Source organism: Gigantopelta aegis, chromosome 9 (genome assembly GCF_016097555.1).
Source record: "Gigantopelta aegis isolate Gae_Host chromosome 9, Gae_host_genome, whole genome shotgun sequence".
Classification (NCBI taxonomy): Eukaryota; Metazoa; Mollusca; class Gastropoda; order Neomphalida; family Peltospiridae; genus Gigantopelta; species Gigantopelta aegis.
Genome location: NC_054707.1, coordinates 72,578,149 through 72,598,472, shown reverse-complemented (window position 1 = coordinate 72,598,472; position 20,324 = coordinate 72,578,149). Strand labels below are relative to the sequence as shown.

Below are 20,324 nucleotides of genomic sequence, written 5' to 3'. Positions count from 1 at the left end.
CATTTGTGGCCAGCTGTCCAGTATTTATGTCCATTATTCCCGATAACAGTGGTTTTCTGATCAGAATTTTTTTTTTAAATCCGAACTACGATTCATATTGCAATATTTGGTAGGCCTAATTTTCGTTGTTGGTAAAACTATCAAATTTATTATCAAATTAGCTGTTACAATCAGCTATCGATCCCGCCATTGTTGTCAAGCGAAAATACTTGCCGAAAACCACTTTTTGAACTCAAAATTTCAAGGTATTTTCAATTGAAAAAAATCAAAACAAAAACCACCATTTTGAAAATAAATCTTTTTTCTTTAATTATATTTCCGTTTCCGGTGAGTGTCGTGTGCAAAACGGCGGGAAATATGAATTGGGGAATGCACTGTATACAGTGTACAGTATATCGACTGACGTGACGTCGGGCGAGATATCTCGCCTGCAGTAGTCAGAAGATTAATCAGCGTAATACTGCCCTGAGATTAAACCAGCCTTTTTCAATAATTAATTCTAAAATTTCCTTTATACAAACACTCAAAATGTATTATTAATTAATAAAATGTTATATATTTTGTCATTCGTTTATTAAAGCAAGCACATTCATTACATTTATTGTTATTTCAATTAAAAAAAATTGTCTTTAATGAAAAAATAAAATAAAGTGCCTTGAAATTGGTGAAAATACCCCAAAAGTCGACCATGCCTTGCCAAATGTCTAGGGAAAACACTACATGTACTTGTGGAAAATATCATGAATAAATGAAACTGTGGACTAAATACCAAAAACTTTAATACATTTTTTTTAATGAATCGTCTCATCCCTACATTTAATATGTTTCAAATTAGAATGCTGTTTCAGTACCTCTCAAAACAATTTAATGTTTAACAAAACCAGAACATTTAATTATGAAAGTAGCCAGCACGATCAGTCACAACAACCGATGAAATAACTTATTATTATGACAAGACCGGTTTCAAGTTAAGTACACAAATTGGTACTAACACGTTTATACTTTATTTTGTGTTCATGGTAACAACTCAGCAGCAACAACTGTTTACATCTAGGGTTCTTACCATCAGACATACACACATATGGAACAAATGAATTATTTTGTTTTGTGCCATTTTGGTTTCACATTTTCAAACTTAAATGTATTTTCTTGTCCAGGTCGACTACTAAAAAAATTTGTTGTTGATTTATCAAGTTCTATGCTTTTCTCCAAAACCAAATCCTACAAGTACTTACCATCCAAAGATTCCATAGCTTTAAGGGCGTCGTCTCGTGTTTTGAAATGCACAAATGCATAGTCTCTCAATTTTTTCACTCTTTCAATACAGTCTTCCTTCTCAACTGCTTTTTCAAATACTTCCTTTATTGTTTCTTCACTAGTATTGAGCATTAAATTTCTAACATATAATATCCGAACCTGCAAAACAAATGACAAGTATAAATCAGGGTTCTTGGTTTAAATATCCACAACAAATGATCATGAGGCGTGCACCAAGTAAAATAGGTGTTAAAACAGGGCTTGAACTTAAGAATTTGTCTCCAGTCATGGCCATTTTTTTGTTAAAATTCCATGGGTGAAATGACACACAGATGGCAATTTTGGCCCTGCCTATAGCAATTTTTTTTAAATCGACTTTTACAGTAAATAAACATGACTGAAAGGTTATTTTGCTGTATGTAGACGTATTTCAAATGTACAAATGTTATATACTGGCAGATAATGTACACCAGGTGTATACATTTTGCCATTGTTGAGGAGTTTTACAGACGCACTTGTATGATGTCGGTGATGCTCCAGACCTATAGCAATTTATATCTCAACGACGGCAATTACTGTTGGTGCTGTCATTAAGTTCAATCCCTGTTAAAATATGGAATATAAGCAATCATTTGACAAATAACACCAGTAACTGGTTAAAAACAAGAACTATATAAATGCGGACTTCAGTCTCTTTGGTGTTTTCAGTACTGTCTACTCCAATGCCTACTATTTTCTAATGTTTTTGTTCAAACAGATTGAAGTTTCTATAGCTTCCAAATACATAGATAAGATTCTTATAATCAAGAAGCATGCAACATCCTTAATTAATTGCAAAATTATATATATAAATTCAATAAAAACCTTTCTGTTAATTAAAAATGCAAATGGTAATTTAAAAAAAAAAATTGGTTATCAAATACATATATGATATACATGGACAGAAATATGATTACCACATTTAACACCCAATAAGCAATAGACAGTGCACAAACTTTCTAGTTTATTAGCAAAGCATTTTACACTATCTTGAATAGTTGGCTGTCAAGAGACTGGGAAATCCCAACCATTTGTCAGATTTTTTTATATATATATAGCTGACTATTAACCCCCCTCCCCCCCAAAAAAAATATTGATATTCAGCGAGTTAAATGTACTTCACTACTCATTAGAACTTGTTAATTCAACTTACCATAACAAACCTCAAAAATGCACAAGATGTTTTTCAATTTATTTAAATAAATTGAAAAACAGCAATATTTTATCTGTTTGAGGGGCAGGAGCTCAGGGCTCGAAACTCACCAAAATATACGGTGGCTCAAAAACAATAATCTGGGCTACTAAAATTTCATTTTCAGTGGCCCAAACTTGCTTTAGGTACATGTAATCTAAATATGAATGGTTCAGAATGACTGCATTTGGTCTACAACATCAATAAAAATTTATAATATAAATAAATGTTGGTTAATTACGGTAAGCCGATACGTTCAGTTCTGCGACCCACGAGCAAACATTTATTGTGGAATAAATACATGTCATACAATTATTAATAGTAGCTCATATATATTATAGAAAGAAGATCACCCAATATTATTTTTTAATATTTAAGTCGCCAAAACAGGGCTTTGGTCGCATTTGGCGACCTGGCCATAGGCCGTTTCGAGCCCTGGAGCTACATGTAGCTCATTTGGTAGATAATTTGCCTGAGGTACTTGGGTGGAAGGACTGAATCTCATTGGCATACAAATTCTCTGATTAAGAAATTTCCCTGTCCCCGTAGTACCAACTGGACAGCCAGAAACACTTATAACATGTAACATAAGTATTTTAATTTACATATAATCTAGTCTCGGTCTCTATTATTACTTCACAAAATCATGTTTACAATTAATACGTGAAAAAGTTTAGATATAAATACTGGTCATTTTAATTCAATTGTGCATGTCTAAAACATAATTATGTGGTCAGTCTGAGATTGATCCCCGTCAGTGGACCCACTAGGCTATTTCTCGTTCCAGCCAGTACACAACTGGTACATCAAAGGCTGTTATGTGCTACTCTGATGGGATGGAAAGAAAAAAAAGAAAGAAATGTTTTCTTTAATGACGCACTCGACACATTTTATTTACGGTTATATGGCGTCAGACATATGGTTAAGGACCACACAGATTTTGAGAGGAAACCCGCTGTCGCCACTACATGGACTACTCTTTCCGATTAGCAGCAAGGGATCTTTTATTTGCACTTCCCACAGGCAGGATAGCACAAACCATGGCCTTTGTTGAACCAGTTATGGATCACTGGTCAGTGCAAGTGGTTCACACCTACCCATTGAGCCTTGCGGAGCACTCACTCAGGGTTTGGAGTCGGTATCTGGATTAAACATCCCATGCCTCGACTGGGATCTGAACCCAGTACCTACCAGCCTGTAGACCTAATTAACAAATGCGAAAATGTGTAGAGGGACAACCTAATTTCGAATTCGTAATATGAAACGCTAGTACCTTAGTGAAAAACTGATTGTGCGGTGGGAATTCCAACCTAGTTTTACATCACAGGTGTTGTACAAGCTCACATAAATAAAGCGAAAACCAACTTTATAAAGAGTCTACTTATCCATTTTAGTAACGTGCTGGATTGTATCATTTTTGGCACCGTCATGAAATACCATGATTTACGAATAATGGTCAAATATGTTAAAAAGGTAAATGCCTTCAAATAGAAGGGGCATTTATTCAAAGATGTGGGCCTACATCTGGTCAAATATGGTACTCAATATAATAATCATGGGAAACGAAAGTTTGGTTTTGTAATTTTACCGACATGCTATTAATATGGTACCAAAAACTACCTGACACGCACACACAAGTGTACAAAAGGCATAAAGAGGCAGGTTGTGTTCGGAAATTTTGGTTGCCCAGCGGATGACTGAACTGTAAATTTCACTCATCCGATCACATTTTTACTAGTCTGGGGTGAGCGGACGAGTACTTTTGGCCAGCCCTCATTAAGCATGTAGCATTTACTATCATTCATCAATTCAACATAGACATCTTAGCTAAGGGCTGTTCCCAAATTGATTACAGCTCTGGGTTAGGCAGTACACCAACATTATTTTATGACTGGTGGATGTGCCTCAACTGTTGCCATATGATATATACAAACATGGATTCTGGAACAGATCTAACAAGTGCTACTCTCAGAATCTATCACAATGACTCATTTATCAGTCATGGGGGTGTGGGGAAAGACCCACATGTACTTTTAATATATAGCGACAATGCACAGTTTACAAATAAAGTCATACACCTAAATGCAGTCTTGTCAAAATAATCTGGCAACTGGTACACTATATGGACTGTCAACCCCTGCAACTGTCCGCGGCAATCGGCAATGCTGTGGAGATTTCCGCAGAGTTTTTCATTCTCTGCAGCATTTTTTTTTGCCGTGGACTATATTGGATTTTTTTTTTTCAAGATGGATTTTTTCCTTATTGTTAAAAATAAAATGTACTTAGTGAAATGAAAACAGATTAAAAGTAACTATCAAAAGAGTAACTGCACAGTTATTACTTAGAAGAATCTGAATCTCGGTGTCATCGGGCATGAGGCGTATCATAAAATATTGTTTGTTTCCCGTTACCCGACTGACCCTAATTTGAACCTGCCGACCCTAAAACTTTTTTTGTATATCCAAATTTATTTTTTTAATATAACAACGATTTCCACGAAAACATTCCAAAATTATCACAAGCACCAATTTGGTGTCATTTTGGGGATAACCCTACTGTGTTTTCCGATTTGCGGACGTGTATCGGTGGTTTTATTGTCGCAAATTTAGTTTTATTGGCAACCCATTAGCCACTAAATGTTGTCTTCTAACAATTGATTGATGGAGTTACTTCCCTTCAAATTGAAGTTCGGTAACTTTTGTGAGATATCGGGCGAAGAGTCGGAAAATGGTTTTCACGAATATATGCGATCTTTTCCGATTTACTCTACATCTAGCGTATTGAGGTGTTCCGATTAATAATAATAATAATAATAACTATATTTAATGATTTACTCCAGCGACAAACTGGCTTTGTAGAAATTTAGTGACCTTCTGATAAACTAGGGGAGGGAATGTTTACCGATACTGATGGAGTTTACTGCCAAATCAAATAATTAAATATGTCAGTAAGATCCCAATGCGTTTCGTTATTTTTTGTAAGTGGTCACTGGGAACTTCGCGGGTTTCCGCTAAAAACAGTGTCAGAATGACCATGTGTTTGACGTCCAATAGCCGATGATATTAAAGATAAAAATCAATGTGCTGTAGTGGTGTCGTTAAATAAAACAAACTTTACTTTTCAACATTCGTTTGAGCATCCTGAGCACTGCATTTCTATTCATTGAACCAATTGATTGCTTCAAACCAAGTGTGTACTTTAATACTGGATGCATACAGAATAAAACTAACATTGCAAATTATTAAATTGGCAAGTCTACCATTTCTTAGATGCACTAGGAAAGATAATATTCATAACATTTTTTTTAAATGTTATTGTGGGACAGATAAATATAGAACCCTTCTTTTCAGTTTTCATTAAAAGAAATTGTTATAACTTATTTACTGGTTTCTATCCAATTAAGGTTCAACCAAGTCTGTCCTGGACCAGTACAGAAGTTAAGTGTTAGTATGAGAGTAAACCTTCTGCCTATTATTAAACAGCAAGGGGTCTTTTGTATATACTCTCCCACAGATAGGTTAGCACCATGTTGCCCTCAAAATCAAAATTTATAAGTTGCCCATGTAAAAAGAAGCCTTTAAACACACCTATGTGGATAGTACTACATATTTCCTTTTTTTAATTAAGTTATGAAATAGATATAGAAAATAAAATGGCCATATGCTTTTTGTCCTTTTGAAAATTGTATAATGGGAAAAAAAGCCCTTATATTTAAAACTGCACATAAAATATGCCCCCAAAACGTCACTTTACCATGCCTTACTTCATTTCTAGGGAAAACACTGTGATGAATGGTATTGTTGGTTTGCATAATGCATTTCTATACATGCAGTGGTTATTTTAGATACCGGTAGTCAACACCCATAAATAAAATTATTTTCCAAAATAAAATGTTTTTCCTACCTACCTACCCTATATTTTTCCAGCATGTAATAGGAAACAAGTAATTATTTTCTTTCGGCCCGATTGTGAATACATGTTACTGTTTAAATTACCAGCATTAAGTGAGTATCAACTAGGCCATTGAACTCTGTTCTTGAAGGTACATGTGTTAACCGTTATGTCACTTTTAATCAACGAATACTGCCACTGGTATAAATAAATCTTACAGCATATTGGCAAACAAAACTTTTAACAAACTCATCATTCAGATTTACTTACAATCCAGAGTTGCAAACATGTTAACAGAAAAATTATCTAAATTGCAGGGGTTGATGGACTGTTGGTTTTGCTGGCTACTCATAGGTGTCAGAAGTGGATGGGGTGGGTGGGAAGGGATACAGGACCAGGGGGCATTACCCCCCCCCCTCCCCCCCCAACTGAAGCTAAATGGGTCATGGTTTGGTTGCATACACCCTTGATGAAAGGCGATCTAAATATGGATTTGAATTAATTTTTGTTTACTCCAAAAGTTCACATGTATAGATCTCATAATTTTTCCATTTTATTAGAAACTGTTTTAATACAACTAGAGTTGATTATATATCTAGTCTGACCCCCCTCCTTAAAGTTATTGGTATCTTCTGACACCTATGCTATGCTCCGTTTAATAGATAATAATTATTACTACTTCACTACAAAGTAAATTTGTATATTCTGTATGTAAGATACGACCCGGACAAAGATTTACTCTTATATGCAGTAGACCGTGAAAAGTAGGTCACAGTGACCTAGTAATAGTATGTGACACACAGCCATCTCCAATTGTTCCTACATGCGAGGTTTGATGGTCCTGTATGCAAGATATGATCTGGACAAGGATTTACTGTTATGTGCAGTAGACAGTGAAGAATACATCAAAGTGACCTAGTTATAGTATGTGACACACCGCTATTCCACTTTGTTCCTACATGCGAGGTTTGATGGTCCTGTATGCATCAGGCTTCGAAATTCACGACGGCTCCACAGCATTTGCCGTACTGCCTTGTGCCTTTGCCGTGATGCCTCAAAAATACCAGTTACTTTATGGCTATGAATAACCGTGCCCTTTTCATTACCTGCTGTGGTGTCCCTTTTGTGTATGTTTGTTTGTTTTAAACTTGTATAACCCTAACTTTTATTTTAAAACATTAAACATGCACGAATTCGATGTTCCTCGGTAGCGTTTGTATACAGTTTCTTGGTCATGTATTATAATTGCACATCGAACGTAACAAATGATAAATTACGGTTGAAACGTACAGCGTTACGGAAAAAAAACCCACCATAAATTGCCGAAAGTTTTAACGTCATACATTTACGGAAAAAAACGTAAATAGCCGAAAAAGAATCCCGGGGCAAAAAAATTTTCTTCAAAATAGGCTAAACCATGCCTAGAAGAAAAAGAAGACTAAGAAGACAAAAATTGCCAAAACGTTTTCATTATTTCAGGTAAAAATTATTATTATTATTAGCTATTTAAATGTCAGCTGCGTTCAACCAGACCGAGCAGAAAAAATGTCCGCTAGACTGGTTTATGCACTTCACAATAAACCAAATGGCCACGTTGAGAACCAATCAAATAGTTCACGAACGTTAGACAAACATTTGCTGGCTGAACTTGGGGCTGTTGTTATCGATATTCTTCATGACAAATTTTAAAATTATAAAAAAAAAGTCTGTCCCATCATTCTATAAAAAATGTTTTTTGCTATTAATTTCAGTTTTGTTTGATGTAACAAGAAAAGTAAAAGTGTATTGGAAATAAGAAAACAATACTAATTTTGTGTGCAATTTACAAATGAAATTATAAAAAAAAAGTCTGTCCCATCATTCTATAAAAAATGTTTTTTGCTATTAATTTCAGTTTTGTTTGACGTAACAAGAAAAGTAAAAGTGTATTGGAAATAAGAAAACAATACTAATTTTGTGTGCAATTTACAAATCAATCGGCTTAAAAATTAAAAACTTGTAGTAAATTTCATAGTAATAAAAAAGGCGTTCCCTGTGGGATGGACTTATAGTTTTAGTGTTTATTAGCTTATTGAACGGACCTATGCTAAAATCACCCAAATTAATTTATTCCCAATTAACTGAAACACTGAAATAAATGTAAACTGTTTAATGTTTGTGGTTATTCTTGAATATTCCATTTATTTAATTATTACCCATGCTCAGCAGTTGATAGGCCTATACATCACTGGCGTAGGAAAGCAGGGAAGGAGGTACTTTGTAGCAGCATCGATGGTTTATATATTAATTTTATACGTGTGTCTGTGTGCCCACCCACCCCACTTTTTGGTATCTTCCTACAGGCTACACCCGTGTATATTAACAAATTCTGGGTACTAGGCCTAAGCAGTAGCAGTCTTCTTCAAATGACCTTCACCTTTGCATGCGGGAAAAAACGCGATGACTTGTAGTCTGTGCATGCGGTATCGAGAAATCCTTGATTGTTTTGTTGATATCGCACGTTGTTGTTTTTGGAAAATAAACCTACAATGTATGTGATGACTGGAGTTACGATAATACGATATATTTTTCTCTATAGGCCTACAGACTAGTAGTACAGTATTTAGCAGTTTGTAATAAAAGCCGTTTAATCGCCACACACGTTACCGTACTGTCATGCAATCTTGTGTGTCACCAATTACTGTTGTACTTAATAAGAGCACCTGTTAATGATTCCAATTTCAAACAAATTAGTTATGCTCATATCCATTCAAAGTCCAGGCATGTCTAGTCTGGGTCCAGTCTCTAACAACGCCAGTGATTGGGTCCAGGGCACGGCGTAAGGAGCCAAAAAGTGGGGTGGGGGTGTATAAAAACCATCGCTGCTGCCGCCCCCCCCACCCCCCACGCACAAACACCCCTCAACCACCATTTAACACACACACACACACACATTAAAAATAATCCATAAATGCTGAAAACATACTTAAGAAAATAGGCCATGGTGTCCTCCGACAATGTTTACGTTTTTGTGGATAGGGTCACATGACAGAATGGGATTTCCCTCCACATTTTTTATTCTATAATTAAATGGGTCATTTGGTTAATCTTGTTATTACAATCATGTTTGTTGGAGAAAAAGTTGAAATTAGGGTGGATTTTTTTAATTATTGTTAAATATAGAAATTTAGAACAAAACTAATATAAAGATTAAATTTTTAAAAACCTAAATGATTTGGTTTGAACATTTATTTATTTAATTATTTGTATTTCAAATAATTTAACACTGAACATTTCATCCCTTTTCCTAAAGCTTTGATTGTATTGTTCTGAAACGTAATACACATATTCTCTTGGCAGTCTCCACAAAATAATAAAGATGTCTAAACTTGTAAAAACATGTTTTTTTTGTTTTTTTTAATTAATGAGATTGTAAAATTGAAATAGAAATCTTGATTGGTTAATTCTGAAACTTAGTACCTGTATTCTACAGCGATTCTCTGGAGATACCTTCACAAACTAAGAGATAAAATTAACATATCTACTTTTATTATAGATTATTTTATTTTATTTCTTTAATGTTAAGACTTTAACATAACTGTCCAGCCATTCAAATATAATTTTCTTTCAGTCATACTCCATCTGCTCAGATGGTCCGAAACCAGTGGACTGATCCATTACCTGCTGTAATGAGATGGAACAGCAGCAGTTGTTCGTTCAAGGAGACCAGATAGGTCATAATCTCTCTCCACCAAAGTTGTCTTTACAAAAAATTTAAAATACTGTTTTGTTTAATGACACCACTACAATACTTTGATTTATTAATGAATGACCAATTTAACAGAATTACAGATAAAGGGTTTTTTCTGGTTAAATTAACTTCCTAAAAATGACTGCCTTGGTGCCCTTCATTTCCTAGATTTTTAAAGGCTATTATAGCCTGCCCTTTTAACACCAAATTTCGAGGCCTGATGCATCTGTATGCAAAATGATCTGGACAAGGATTTACTGTTATGTGCAGTAGACCATGAAAAGTAGGTCACAGTGACCTAGTAATAGTATGTGACCACTGCCATCCCAAGTTGTTCTTACATGTGAGGTTTGATGATCTTGTATGCATCTGTATGCAAGATATGGTCCGGACAAGAAAAAGTTAACAGACAGACGGACGGACTATGCCATACCATAATATGACCAATCACAGACAGGCGTATAAAAATGGGTACCAAGCTAATTTATTAAAAGATATACAGATTCTAATTTTAATTGAAGAGGATACTTAACAGTACTTACTCTTATTAATTTCTTCTTTGGTAACTACATAACATTTTGGATTGAATTTACAAAGCCTAGATTTTTCTTAAACACAGGTGTTTAGTAAAAATAGTTTCACCATTTAAAAGATATTCCATCACTACAGCTAAAAATACATCATCCTAGTTTAAAAAAACAAGTTCTACAGGACAATATTTCAAAATCTTAGTTACATGTATGTAACAGATTGTTCGGTTATGTGATTTTTATTTTTGTAACAAGTGACAAACAATCTGTCTATCAATGGGCTACACCTCGGTATACAAAAATCAGTCTAGAATATCTATCAATGTGCTATGCCTCAATGTACAAAAATCAGTCTAGAATAGCATAGAATATGGAATTAGAACTACATGGATTTTACTACCCAATTATTTGTTAGGAACAAAATGAATGATCTGCTACAAACATTACAATCAGAAATACATTGTACATGTAAACACTGATATTCTAAACAAGAAAATGTATTTAATGTAAAAGTCTCTCTAAAGGTGCATTGTCAAAGTTGCAAGCATTTTCCAATTTCTCTATTTTTACATATATAATATATTTATTAGGCCCATAAGTAATTAGGGAATCATAGTAATACTAGTGTTTTGTTGTTAACTATAGTGATTAACACAAAATCCTAAAAAAATTATATGCAAACATGGTAAAATAACAAACAAAATTTTTTAAAGGTAAATCCTGGTTGCTCATGATAGCATACATAAATCATCTGATTTAACATAAAAATTAACCAATAGTAAAAACTAAAAAATTTAATTAGAGAATTATAAGTTAACTGATCCCACATATAATCTTTGCATTAACTAAAAATATAAAAACTAGGTGTATAAACAGTGGTTACCTCAAAAAGAACATTGAAAATCTGTGTTCTAGTTGGAGATCTATGGTCCGTCCCACAGGGAATGCCTGTTTTTTTTGATACTATGGAATTTATTACAAGTTATTTATTTCTGTTTTGTAGCTTACACACAAAAATAGTATTTCTGGGGTGTTATTTCCAAAACACTTTTACTTTTCTTCTTACGTCAAACCAAACTGACATTAACAAAAAAAGACATTTGTAGGAAGGGACGGACTATAGGGAATTCAACTGACCAGCAGTGACACTTAAATAAAATGAATGACCCACTGAGAAGTATGTCTAGGACCAACATTTATGGTGACCAGCTCCATTCCGATTTTAAGAGCATTTCCCCGATTCAATGTCAGTCTTGTTTAACGTTAACTAGATTGTAACTTATACTAGAAAGTAGAAAATGAAATGATTTAGATGCAATGCTTTATAATTCAAGGTATAGGCCTAATATTTACATTTCATAAGAAAATTAATTGATTTTTGTTTTTGTCATTATGCAGATTTGAAAAAAATAATAACCCATTTTCTTTTTTGATTAACAAGATTTAATTTTTTCATATTATTAATTTATTTTATTTCTGAATTTTTATTTATTATTATTATTTTTTTTTTTTTTTAAATTAACGCAAACATGGTAAAATAAATTTGTAAAAAAATAATAATGAAAAAGGTAACGGGGACGTATTCAGCCTCAATAACAGATGGGGAGGGGGAAGTTAAAATACACCTGAGTACAATACAGTACTAAAAAAAATAAAAAATAAAAATAATTCACATGATGGAGGGTGGGGGTGGAGAGACGCCCTCTATGCTCTATAAATTGCGACCCTGATCATCTGACCAACCAAGGTTAGCCCGCATAATTATGTCCACTGGACAGGTCACAAACACGGACCGGTAAGAATGTCAAGAGAGGTAAAGACAACTTTATGATAAGTAGGCTACACGTACAGTTGACATAGTATCATCGTCCACATCTTGTTCTGGTTCGGCCCAATCGACAGCAATCTGATGACCCCATAGCTGTATCCTTCCTGGAATTAATTTTCTTCTTGCCATTGCTGCCGCACGGTGACAATCGTACTCCACAAAAGCGAAGCCACGGTTCTTCGTCTTGTCTACTGCCGATGGATAGACAATCACGTCTACTACACCATCGGTCACTTTATGCATCTCTGCTAATATTTCCTCACGCTGTTTTGCTTTTGGAATGCCACCAACAAATAACCGGCAATTATCCACACTTGAGCATACGCCAAGAAGACGTCCCTTCCTTATTTCAAAATTATTCAGCTCCTTAATTGCGCGTGAAGCATCTTGTTTGTTAGTGTACATGCAAAATGCATAACCACGATTAGATCCAGAAAAATCCATCATCAGACGAAATTCATAGATCTTTCCAATTTTTTCAAAAACGGGTACAAGCTCATCTTCGTAACAATCCCGTGGAATTTTTCCAATGAAAATTTCACATCCACGTACGGGCGCTATACCCTCCCATACAGGTGGTGGGCCTCCGTATTTACGCTGTCCATTCTGTTGTATCATTGAATAACCAGTTCTTTCCATTAAAGACAGGAGTGCAGCTTCGTTTGGAGCACCCGCTACACCCTGTGGAGCAGATTTATCCATTTTCAACGGTTCACACTCTGACTGAAATTTGTCACCAAATAGATCATTTGTACTTCTGTCTTCTGCTACAAGTACCTGTTGCGCATGCGTCTAAAGAGCTTCGTGCTCGCGTGTTGATAGCGATGCAAATTAGTGTGAAGTGGCTCCGCCTTCTTCTCTGTCAACCATAGACTAATGTGATTTTCATTGGATATTTTAATCAGTGGGCAGGCGTAGGTAGTCTTCGGCTTTATGAATGAAAGGACATCAAAAGGATGAAATACACAGTTACGTAGTAGTAAAGTCAGCGACTATTAGACTGGTAGGTACCGAGTGGGCACCCCTAACGAGCTCCCACGCAGAGTGAGTTTTAATCAGAGGCGGATCGGGGGGGGGGGGGGGGGAGAGAAGAGGGGTCTGCCCCCCGAATTCAGTTATAATTTCATTATATATTAATTTTATTTATTTATTGCAATCCCCCTCCAAACCTCCACCAAAGTTCCCTTATCATTGGAGTCCCCCTAAATGGATTTTTTGGATCCGCCAATGTTAATGGTTCAGTGGGGAGATGTAAGGCCACTTCAAGTTGTCTTCAAAGACTTTTCATTACTAAAATAAATAAAAAATAAATCAAACAACACCCCTTTAAAAAACCAAAAACAAACCACAAACAAAAAACCTCATTAAGCAAACAAAGAAAAACAAAACAATTAACCGAATTATATATTATCAAATTATACTTAGTTTCGGATAAAAATAAAATCAAAATCAAAATAATATTAAAAAAAAATAATAATAATAAAAAGATGTACATCTTATATTATGTATATGTGACATGCATGGGTATATTATTTAATTAAAAATGAAATTTTAAAATTGGATAGGAAGGTGGAATATTTCAAAACAGACCCATCCCACATCTATTTTCCGTCTTTCACCAGAGAGAGAGAGAGAGAGAGAGAGAGGGGGGGGGGGGAGAGAGAGAGAGAGGGAGAGACACAGACAGAGAGACAGACAGAGAAATGATATAGGGGGGGGGGATTGACGGAAGTTGCATTCATGCTTTCGTCTATTCAAGGGGGGTATTTAGCTTAGTCGATAGAGCGCTCGTCTGGGAAACTTTGGTCGTAGAATCGACCCCCCCCCCCCTTGGTGAGCCCATTATTTGATTTTTGTTCACGTCCCAACTGATGCCCCACAACATTTATACCAAAGGCCGTGCTGTCCTGTCTATGGGAAAATGCATATCATAAAAGATCCGTTATTGCTAAATGGAAAATTGTAGCGCGTTTCCTCGTCAGAAATATCAAATGTTTGACATCCATTATAATACCAGCAATAGACGATGATTGCTAAATCAATGTGCTCTAGTAGTAGTATTAAACAAAAAATAAACTTTTTAAACTTGAGCGTCCATTCATGTATATAATTAAAATTGTTTGATGTTGTTTGGCGGCACAAATCTGCTTTGAAGTGCGCCGACTTTTGCGTCTGAAGATTTTAGATGGCTACTCTCTCACGATGGAGGACACTTATACTTTCTAAAATTCAGGGTGGTAGCTAACTCTTAGGTGTCACAACATTTTTGAGTGTTATATTAATAGTATTTAATCGGCACCGTTGTTAAGTCGCACTGGAATTATGCATCCGTGCGCGCGTGTACAAATTGTTTATATTATTGACCATGTAGGTCATATACGATTTTTAAAAAAATTATTTGATATGACAAAGAAAGAAAGAAGTGTTTTATTTAACGACGCACTCAACACATTTTATTTACGGTTATATGGCGTCAGACATATGGTTAAGGACCACACAGATTTTGAGAGGAAACCCGCTGTCGCCACTACATGGGCTACTCTTCCGATTGGCAGCAAGGGATCTTTTATTTGCGCTTCCCACAGGCAGGATAGCACAAACCATGGCCTTTGTTGAACCAGTTATGGATCACTGGTCGGTGCAAGTGGTTTACACCTACCCATTGAGCATTGCGGAGCACTCACTCAGGGTTTGGAGTCGGTATCTGGATTAAAAATCCCATGCCTCGACTGGGATCCGAACCCAGTACCTACCAGCCTGTAGACCGATGGCCTGCCACGACGCCACCGAGGCCGGTCTGATATGACAAAGTTACAGTCCATTTGCGTCAAAAGAAGACCGATGAATTGACAAACACGTAACTATAAAAAATAAGCATAAAACAAAACAATATTATTAAGTTTTGAATGAATGACATAAATAAAATAAAATAAAATAAAATACCCCCCCCCCCCCCAAAAAAAAAAAAAAATAATAATTAATTAAAAAAATAAAAAATAAAAATAAACTACAATATTCCTTGAACAGACAAGGTAGGTACCTGGATATGCACGTGTGAATGTGACTATGTATGTGTACATATAATTGCTAGAGGAAAGGAATGCTGGATTTGTTTTTCATAGTATTATAACTTAAGAATTGTATTATCATTTATTTATTTATTTTAAATTAGATAGCTTTAGACGCACTTTCTTGGCATCTACACACATACACACACAGAGATACACATATAAATAAATAAATAAAAATAAATAAATAACTAATTCAACACATCAGTTTTACTGACTAATATAGTAGTTGGTTATATGTATACGTTTGTGCTACTCGGTGCAAGTTCTGTATTGTACAGCATTATACAATTTATTCTAATAATTTATTTCTTACATTATTTGCTCGTACTAAATATTTCCCGAGGTTATTAAGTTCTATAATATTACGACGCACTCAAAACATTGTATTTACGGTTGTATGGCGTCAGACCACACAGATACTGAAAGAGGAAATCCGCTGTCGCCCTTCATGGGCTACTCTTTTCGATCCAATTCCAGTTCCAAATTGTTTAGCGTGCACATTCAGAGTAAGCTGTTGTAGCGCACGCCTGTCCTGGGCACAAGTACCGGCCTCGGCCGGTTCCTCCGTCCAGGACAGCAAAGGGTTGGGGTAGGTGAAGGAGGGACCGCCTGCACTGGCATGTACAAGGGAGCACCAGCAGTCCAACCGTAGTTGGTAACAGGCGGGAGGGGGTATGGTGCTATGTAATTTGGAATGTCCCGTAGGATTAAGCCAAAGGGAAATAGTGCGCATTTTAATGAAGGAAGTTTGGCGCAATTTTGATGGTCGTTTTAAAAAATAAAAGGTAGGAACTACGTATGAGTTTGGATTTTAGTAGGCCGAAAGTAGCTCGTAGTTAAGACCTGCGGATGACTAGGTTGCCTGATCGCTTCTGATCGTGGCATGACAACCCAGGGGAGACTCGGCGCAATTGTGTATATAATTTGCAATTGTGTATGTCTAGGAGGTAAGGCCGCCGCCCTACTCTTTTCGATTAGCAGCAAGGGATTTTTTATATGCACCATCCCAGAGACAGGGTAGTACATACCACAGCCTTTAATATACCAGTCGTGGTGTACTGGCTGGAACGAGAAATAGCCCAATTGGCCCACCGACGGGGATCGATCCAACACCGACCGCGCATCGAGCGAGCGCTGTACCACTGGGCTACGTGTCGCAGTAAAAAATTGATGTGGATATTCTTGCTGCATTAGGAAAAATGTAGCGGGTTTCCTTTGTTGACTACGAGTTAGAATTACCAAATGTTTGGCAAACAATAGCCGATGATTAATTAATCAATGTGCTCTAGTGGTGTCGTTAAACAAAACAAACTTGTATTCCAAATTATAAAATTGAGGGGGGAGGAGGGGATGCAGATTTAAAAAGTTATATTCTTAGTGTGCAGTGGGGTAAAGGTGCTGACACTTCCATCAAACTCCGCCTAATCAGATAATGTTGCCACCGTATCGAAATCAAAGGATCCACCCCTCAAGATTTCCTGTTTTGTGTTGTGTTGTGTTGTGTTGTTGCGTTGAGTTCCGTAGTTTTGTTTTGGTTTATCTTTGCTTTGTTTCTTTTTTGTTTTGTGGGGCGGAATGTAGACCTGTGGTAAAGCGCTCGTTCGATGCGCGATCGGTCTGAGATCGATCCCTGTCGGTGGGCCCATTGAGCTATGTCTTGTTCCACCACGGAACCCATGAATATCTGTGTGGTCCTTAACCACATATAACCGTAAAATAAAATGTGTAAAATAAAATTTGTTAAGTGCGTCTTATTAAAACATTTCCTTACTTCCTTTTTTGTTTTGTTGTTGTTATTGTCATTTGTTATTGTTATTCGTGGGGTTTTTAATTTTTTTAAATTTTTATTTTATTTAGACCTGTTAAACAAGAAAAACAACAACAAAACACAAACCATTTTAACAGATTGTGCTAGCCAAATTTACTGGGGAGAGGGCAAAACATCGGACATGCTCACCCAAAAACTGCATTGAAAAAAAATAAATTAAAAGTTGCTCAAGCTGAGGGGTGGGGGGGGGGGGGGGAGGGTTCGACCAACCAAACCCTTCCCCTGCACACACGCCTGAAACAAATATAAAAAACAACAACAAAAAAGAAAAAACAAACAAAAACAAACAACAAACCCAACCAAAACAACAACAACAAACTAACAATCTTTTTCTCTTCTTTTTTTTTTTTGTGTGGGCGAACACAGTATATTATAATCTTTTTTTTTTTTTTTAAAGTATAACGTGTTCCAGAGACACAAGTTAGCTCTTAAATAGCCAATCTGATTAAAATTAGCTCTACTGGGTCTAGTTGAAAAAATTTATTGAAAAAAGAAAGAAAATATGCTCGAGTAGGGTTGGGGGTCGACCCCCAAACACTTCCCCTGCACACTCGCCTGAAACAAATACCCACCAAACAAAACAAAACAAAGCAAAAAAAAAAAAAAAAAAAAAAAAAAACACAAAAAAAAAAAAAATGAAAAGGGGGGAGAAGAAACCCCCCCAAAAAAAACACTATCTTATAATCATTTTTGTTTAAAGTATAACGTATTCCAGTGCCTCAAGTTAGATCTTAAATAGCCTAATACTTCCTCCCCCATTCCCCCTCCACCTCCCTTCCCCCTCCCTTCCCCAATCCCCTTTCATGAAGCCCAGGAACACCTGTCGAGTCTTTGACGCTCCTTTACATCAACAATCAACACGTGTATATTGTGCGCTTCCCGTGAACGTCAGATCAAAGCGAAAACTTTGCACGGTCAGCATGCACTGCTCAGACTGAAGGCGACACTGGTTCGGCTCTTGGTTTGTTTGATGACACCGCTAAAACACATGGAATAATCAATCATCGACTAAACACTGGGCGTCAGGCAGCTGGTAATTTTGACACGTAGTCCTTCAGAGGAAACCCGCTATATTTACTATGATTTAGACGGGTTAATTAAACCTGATGAGTTGCAGGGTCGTAGCTAGCGTGGAAAATTATAGAAACAAAAAATCCAAGCTACAGCTAGATCCAAGTATCCAGGAATGCCGACCCTATAATGTGTATTCCACTAAAAACTATTCATTATAGTCGGCCCGCAAAGTCCGATATTATATTTAATAGTGAATGTATATATATATATATATATATATATATAGAGAGAGAGAGAGAGAGAGAGAGAGAGAGAGAGAGAGAGAGAGATTAATAAATTAATTAAAAATTAAAACCAAACAAAATGGTCCCAACTGGCATCTGTATCGAGTCTTGCCTCTTTATTGTTCAGTTATGTTATTAAAATCGAACACATCTGAAATTAACATTGCATTAATTCTAAATTATTAATATGTATATGTATTTGCAATTCCAATAACTGTAATACTGGGACGGGACATCAATACATTAATTTTATTTTCAGCTGGAAGGGGTGTATTATTTTACAGAGCTGGGAGCCAATGCCCCGCCCCGCTTCTGGATTACAATTAAAGACACTAGTCGGTGCTCTACGAAACCGTTTAAGATATCCAGGAGTGTTATGACAAGTTCATTACTGCTGGCCACTTTATATAAACAATATTTAAGCCAGTTCCCTTCTGCCAAGAATATGCAATTTGATATCCTGACACAGAACTTTTGTCTGCTTTTTTTCATGGCAGTCTAAGCGAAATAATGTTCTTGTTAGATGGATATAAATAAAAAGTTAAAGTTAGTTTTGTTTAACGACACCGCTAGATCACATTAATTATTAATCATCGGCTATTGGATGTCTAACATTTGTAAAAACATTTTTTACATATAGTCTTAGAGAGGAAACCCGCTACATTTTTCGATTAGTAGCAAGTGATCTTTTATATGTAACATCCCACAGAGAGGATAGCATATACCACAGTCTTTGGTATGTATACCAGTCGGGGTGCACTGGATAGAGTAAGAAATAGCCTAATGGGTCCACCAACGGAGATCGATCCTAAAGCGACCATGGGACGGGACGTAGTCCAGTGGTAAAACGCTCGCTTGATGCGCGGTCGGTCTGGGATCCAGCCAGTGCACCACGGACTGGCATATCAGAGGCCGAAGTATGTACTATCCTGTCTGTGGGATTGTGCATATAAAAGATCCCTTGCTGCTAATCGAAAAGAATAGCCCATGAAGTCCTTAACCATATGTCTAACGCCATACAACCGTAAATAAAACGACCGTCTTCAGGTTAGGTTATAATGTTGTATAATATGCCACATGTGCATGATAAATTAATGGTTGATTTTGTTTGTTGTTTGTCTAATGATTAAGCAGCCTAGTGTAAAACGTACCAATGCCACACCCGCAATTGCCCCTGTCTTATAAAGTTAAAATTTGTTTAGCACTAGCATATTGATTTATTAATATTCAGCTATTGGATGTGAAACATTAGTTTTTTCTGACAAAGGAAATCCGCTAAATTTTTCCATTAGTAGCATTTTCCACTGACAGTTCGATTTGGAATTGAAAAATGTGTGGTTTGCCCAAAGTTTTTTAATCGGATTAATCAGGGTATAGGCCACTACACACACGTTTCTGTAAACTATAGACGTGTTTTTATAATCCCGACTGGTTTTAGTTATGCCAAAATAATGAAATAGGCTATGAGAGTAAAACTGGAAATAAAACCCCACTTTCCAACGACAAAATATACCTTTTGCGCGTGTCATTCAGTTTTTAAATTTAACACAACAAACAATAGTTAACGACACCACTAGAGCACATTGACTTATTATCATCGGCTGTTGTACACCACTAAAGCACATTGATTTATTATTATCGCCTGTTGGATGTCAAACAT

General features: G+C 36.1%; 1 protein-coding gene across 3 annotated transcripts in view; it reads right to left on the bottom strand.

Moving 5' to 3' along the window:
- The window catches only part of LOC121380853 (APOBEC1 complementation factor-like), a 41,914-nt gene extending 28,707 nt beyond the window's left edge, over positions 1-13,207 (bottom strand). For all 3 annotated transcript variants that reach the window (XM_041509847.1, XM_041509848.1, XM_041509849.1), the window contains exons 1-2: positions 12,489-13,207; positions 1,236-1,416 (exon numbers count right to left, since the gene is read on the bottom strand). In XM_041509847.1, the coding sequence (XP_041365781.1) occupies positions 1,236-1,416; positions 12,489-13,169 (862 nt within the window). In that variant the 5' untranslated portion in view covers positions 13,170-13,207. The remainder of the gene's footprint in view (positions 1-1,235; positions 1,417-12,488) is intronic.
- Positions 13,208-20,324: the final 7,117 nt, after the last annotated feature.